General features: G+C 40.6%; 1 protein-coding gene across 1 annotated transcript; it reads left to right on the top strand.

Annotated features, from left to right (window-relative positions):
• Nucleotides 1–2,200: 2,200 nt before the first annotated feature.
• On the top strand, nt 2,201–3,130 carry LOC136175489 (olfactory receptor 4C46-like). The gene has a single exon (XM_065945771.1). The coding sequence runs from the start codon at nt 2,201–2,203 to the stop codon at nt 3,128–3,130; it is 930 nt and encodes a 309-aa protein (XP_065801843.1).
• Nucleotides 3,131–4,753: the final 1,623 nt, after the last annotated feature.

Below are 4,753 nucleotides of genomic sequence, written 5' to 3'. Positions count from 1 at the left end.
GTATCTTTTCATTACTTTCCCATACCAATGTACTGCTACAAATTGTGTCAACTCATATATAGTCTGATTCTTTTTTTTTTTAATTTCTTTTCTTTTTATTTTTTATTTATTTATTTATCTATTTTTTTATTAGTTGTAGGCTAATTACTTCACAACATTTCAGTGGGTTTTGTCATACATTGATATGAATCAGCCATAGAGTTACACGTATTCCCCATCCCGATCCCCCCTCCCACCTCCCTCTCCACCCGACTCCTCTGGGTCCTCCCAGTGCACCAGGCCCGAGCACTTGTCTCATGCATCCCACCTGGGCTGGTGATCTGTTTCACCATAGATAATATACATACTGTTCTTTCGAAACATCCCACCCTCACCTTCTCCCACAGAGTTCAAAAGTCTGTTCTGTACTTCTGTGTCTCTTTTTCTGTTTTGCATATAGGGTTATCGTTACCATCTTTCTAAATTCCATATATATGTGTTAGTATGCTGTAATGTTCTTTATCTTTCTGGCTTACTTCACCCTGTGTAATGGGCTCCAGTTTCATCCATCTCATTAGAACTGATTCAGATGAGTTCTTTTTAACGGCTGAGTAATATTCCATGGTGTATATGTACCACAGCTTCCTTATCCATTCATCTGCTGATGGGCATCTAGGTTGCTTCCATGTCCTGGCTATTATAAACAGTGCTGCGATGAACATTGGGGTGCACGTGTCTCTTTCAGATCTGGATTCCTCGGTGTCTATGCCCAGAAGTGGTATTGCTGGGTCATATGTCAGTTCTATTTCCAGTTTTTTAAGAAATCTCCACACTGTTTTCCATAGTGGCTGTACTAGTTTGCATTCCCACCAACAGTGTAAGAGGGTTCCCTTTTCTCCACACCCTCTCCAGCATTTATTGTTTGTAGACTTGTGGGTAGCAGCCATCCTGACTGGCGTGTAATGGTACCTCATTGTGGTTTTGATTTGCATCTCTCTGATAATGAGTGATGTTGAGCATCTTTTCATGTGTTTGTTAGCCATCTGTATGTTCTTTGGAGAAATGTCTGTTTAGTTCTTTGGCCCATTTTTTGATTGGGTCATTTATTTTTCTGGAATTGAGCTTCAGGAGTTGCTTGTATATTTTTGAGATTAATCCTTTATCTGTTTCTTCATTTGCTATTAGTTTCTCCCAATCTGAGGGCTGTCTTTTCACCTTAGTTATAGTTTCCTTTGTAGTGCAGAAGCTTTTAAGTTTCATTAGGTCCATTTGTTTATTTTTGCTTTTATTTCCAATATTCTGGGAGGTGGGTCATAGAGGATCTTGTTGAGATTTATGTCGGAGAGTGTTTTGCCTATGTTCTCCTCTAGGAGTTTTATAGTTTCTGGTCTTACATTTAGATCTTTAATCCATTTTGAGTTTATTTTTGTGTATGGTGTTAGAAAGTGTTCGAGTTTCATTCTTTTATTCTTGTATTCCTTTCAGTCTTGTATCCTCCTATCATAAATATCACACAAATATCTTCACTGGAATTTTATGCAACATTTCCTGTTTCTCAAATCTCTGTTCATCCTTATACTCACATTCTCAACTCCCTTACATGGTTTCCCATTTCCTAAAAGTATCGAGAAAATCCATCAGCCATTCATAACTTTTACATCGATTTTCAACCTCTTGCGCTTAGATACAACTATATGCTTACTCAGTCATGTCCAACTCTTTATGACCCCATGGATTGTAGATCATCAGACTCCTCTGTCCATGTGATTTTCCAAGCAAGAATGGAGTCGGTTGTCATTCACTTTTCCTGGGCATCTTCCTAACCCAGGAATCGAAGCTGTCTCTCCTATTTTTCTTGCATCGTCTGGCAAATTCTTTCTCACTGAACCACCTGGGCAGCTTTGCTACTGCTATGTGTAAGACCTGATGACTCACATTAGGATCTGGGTCAACTCAAATGATCAAATGTGCACAGATGGTCTACTGCTGTGTTGGCATAGGGCTACTCATGTCTTCAAATATAAACTCCTAGGAGAGGATTTGAGTTAACTTCAAGAGATCAGAAATATTTTCTTCCTTTATCAAGAGAAAAAAAATACTCTTCAGAATTCAGAACTCAATAGAATTTGGCAGTTATTACATGGAAAGGATAATGAATTCAAGATTGAGGTAATATGATGTATTTTTTTCAGGGTATGTAATTAACCATAATATAATATACATGGAGAATAGGAACAATGTGACAGAGTTTGTCCTACTGGGACTCACACAGAACCCAAAGCTGCAGAAAGTCACATTTGCCGTCTTTCTGCTCATCTACATCGTCTCTCTGGTGGGGAACGTGCTCACCTTGGTCACCATCACAGGCAGCCCATTATCTCGGTCCCCAATGTACTTCTTCCTGGCTCATCTCTCTTTTATTGATGCTTGTTACTCCTCTGTCAATAACCCAAAGTTGATTGTAGATTCCCTCCATGAAACAAAAACTAGCCCTTTCAATGAATGCATGACTCAGATCTTTGCGGAACATTTATTTGGAGGCGCTGATGTCATCCTGCTCACCGTGATGGCCTATGACCGCTACGTGGCCATCTGCAAGCCGTTGCACTACACAACCATCATGAACTGGCAGTTGTGTTGGCTGCTGATTGGAGTGGTGTGGGTGGGAAGCTTTCTTCATGCAACCATTCAGATCCTCTTCATCTTCCACTTACCTTTCTGCGGCCCTAATGTCATAGATCACTTTATGTGTGATCTGACCCCTGTGCTGAACCTTGCCTGCACGGATACCCACACTCTAGGGCTCTTTGTTGCTGCCAACAGTGGTTTCCTCTGTCTGTTAAACTTCCTCCTCTTGTTGGACTCCTATGTGGTCATTGCATACACCCTAAGGTCGCACAGTTTGGAGGCGAAGCGCAAGGCCCTCTCCACGTGTGTCTCCCACATCACAGTCGTCATCATATTCCTTGTGCCCTGCATTTTTGTATACCTGAGACCAGCAACTACTTTTCCAAATGATAAAGCAGTTACCGTGTTTTACACCATGATAACTCCCATGTTAAATCCTTTAATCTATACCTTAAGAAATGCCCAGATGAAAAATGCCATTAGGAATTTGTGTAATAGAAAAGTGATTTCAGGTGATGGATAGATAAAATTTACTGGAAGCACAGCATTGATTCTACTAATGCAAAGGTCAAATGAACATTGCTGATGCTTCAGCAGAGAATACCTGTGAGAGAAAAGGAAAAGAAATAGCCAGTATACATCATAGATCCTGCAGGGGGGAGAAGAAATGGGTACAAGAAAGTCAGGAAAAACTTAGCAGGAGACTACTTTTGCATGTTTGGGACATTTTACTAGGATGGGACTTAGATTTTCTAGTTTCATCATGTGTGTGGATCAATGAACTCATTCTAATAAAACAAAATTAAGTAAAAAAAAACAAGAAAACAAAAAAACCTTCATATTTAGCAGTAATCTCTGTAACAATCCAATGAAGTCGACATTGCTAGTACCTTCATTTTATAGGTGGGAAAGCAAGCAGAAAGAGGAAAGTTCCCAAACAGAAATACTGAAGATTATTTAGCTGTATTTAGCTGACCTCTCAGACTATGTTCTCAGCTGCTGAGCTGTGTTGCCATGCAATGATAACAGGAAGGACACATGACTACTTTATTGCTTCCATTTTTGAGACAGGCACTGTGCTGAACCACACACACGCATATATATTTAACTTTATATATGGTATATAACTGGTTTAGGGGCTCAAACTAACAGGCCATTTACCCTCTAAGGGGTACGTACGCTATGTTGCACCACATTTCCAAATTCTCTTGCTGCTTTCAGAATCATTTTGCTTTGCTTAGGTCATGACCTTACCCTGATAATCCATCAAAAAGAGTGAGGATTCAAGTAAAAGCATAGTTTAATGTCAGACAGAAATGTTGCTTTATTAAATACATTAAATGTCATACTCTCTGTAATACTTACCTACTTGCTAACAATAGTTTCTGCAAGTAGCACAACACCTGCTTTATGACAAACACTGAATCAGTTCAGTTCAGACTCTCAGTCATGTCTGACTTTTGTGACCCCAAGGAATGCAGCCCGCCAGGCCTCCCTGTCCATCACCAACTCCCGGAGTTTACTCAAACTCATGTCCATTGAGTCGGTGATGCCATCCAACCATCCCATCCTCTGTCATCCCCTTCTCCTCTCACCTTCAGTCTCTCCCAGCAGATACTGAATAAATCAGTGTAAATATAATGGAAGATGAAAAACTCACATAAAATATACAGCAGCATGTAGCATTGCACACCAGGATTTATATTCAATATTACAGCTGGGGCAAGTAGGAAAGGCTCTAATAATTTGTATCATAAATCCAGGAAATGTGTTGGGAATGGATAAAAGTAGAAAGTCACTAACTTTGATCAGCCTGATTCACTGATATGGACTCACTAAGCAGTGGTAATAGTTGAGTCGCTGAGTTGTCTCCGACTATTTGCGACCCCATGAACTGTAGACCAGTCGGCTCCTCTGTCAGTGGGATTTCCCAGGCAAGAGTACTGGAGTGGGTTGCCATTTCCTTCTTCAGGGGACCTTCCCCTCTCAGAGATGGAACCCAGGTCTTCTTCACTGCAGACCATCTCTTGAATTGCAGGCAGATTCTTTGCTGACTCAGCCACCAGGGAAGCCTGCACTTAGCAGAGATCCTGCATTTAGTGTAGCAACTGGAGGAGGTAAGACAGGCTTTCACAGGCTTTCTTTT

This window comes from Muntiacus reevesi, chromosome 9 (genome assembly GCF_963930625.1).
Source record: "Muntiacus reevesi chromosome 9, mMunRee1.1, whole genome shotgun sequence".
Classification (NCBI taxonomy): domain Eukaryota; kingdom Metazoa; phylum Chordata; class Mammalia; order Artiodactyla; family Cervidae; genus Muntiacus; species Muntiacus reevesi.
This window is presented reverse-complemented; position numbering and strand designations above follow the sequence as displayed.

What these genes read in the sequence shown, in the direction of transcription:
- LOC136175489 (XM_065945771.1), top strand. Translation starts at nt 2,201, where the DNA reads ATGGAGAATAGGAACAATGTGACAGAGTTTGTCCTACTGGGACTCACA.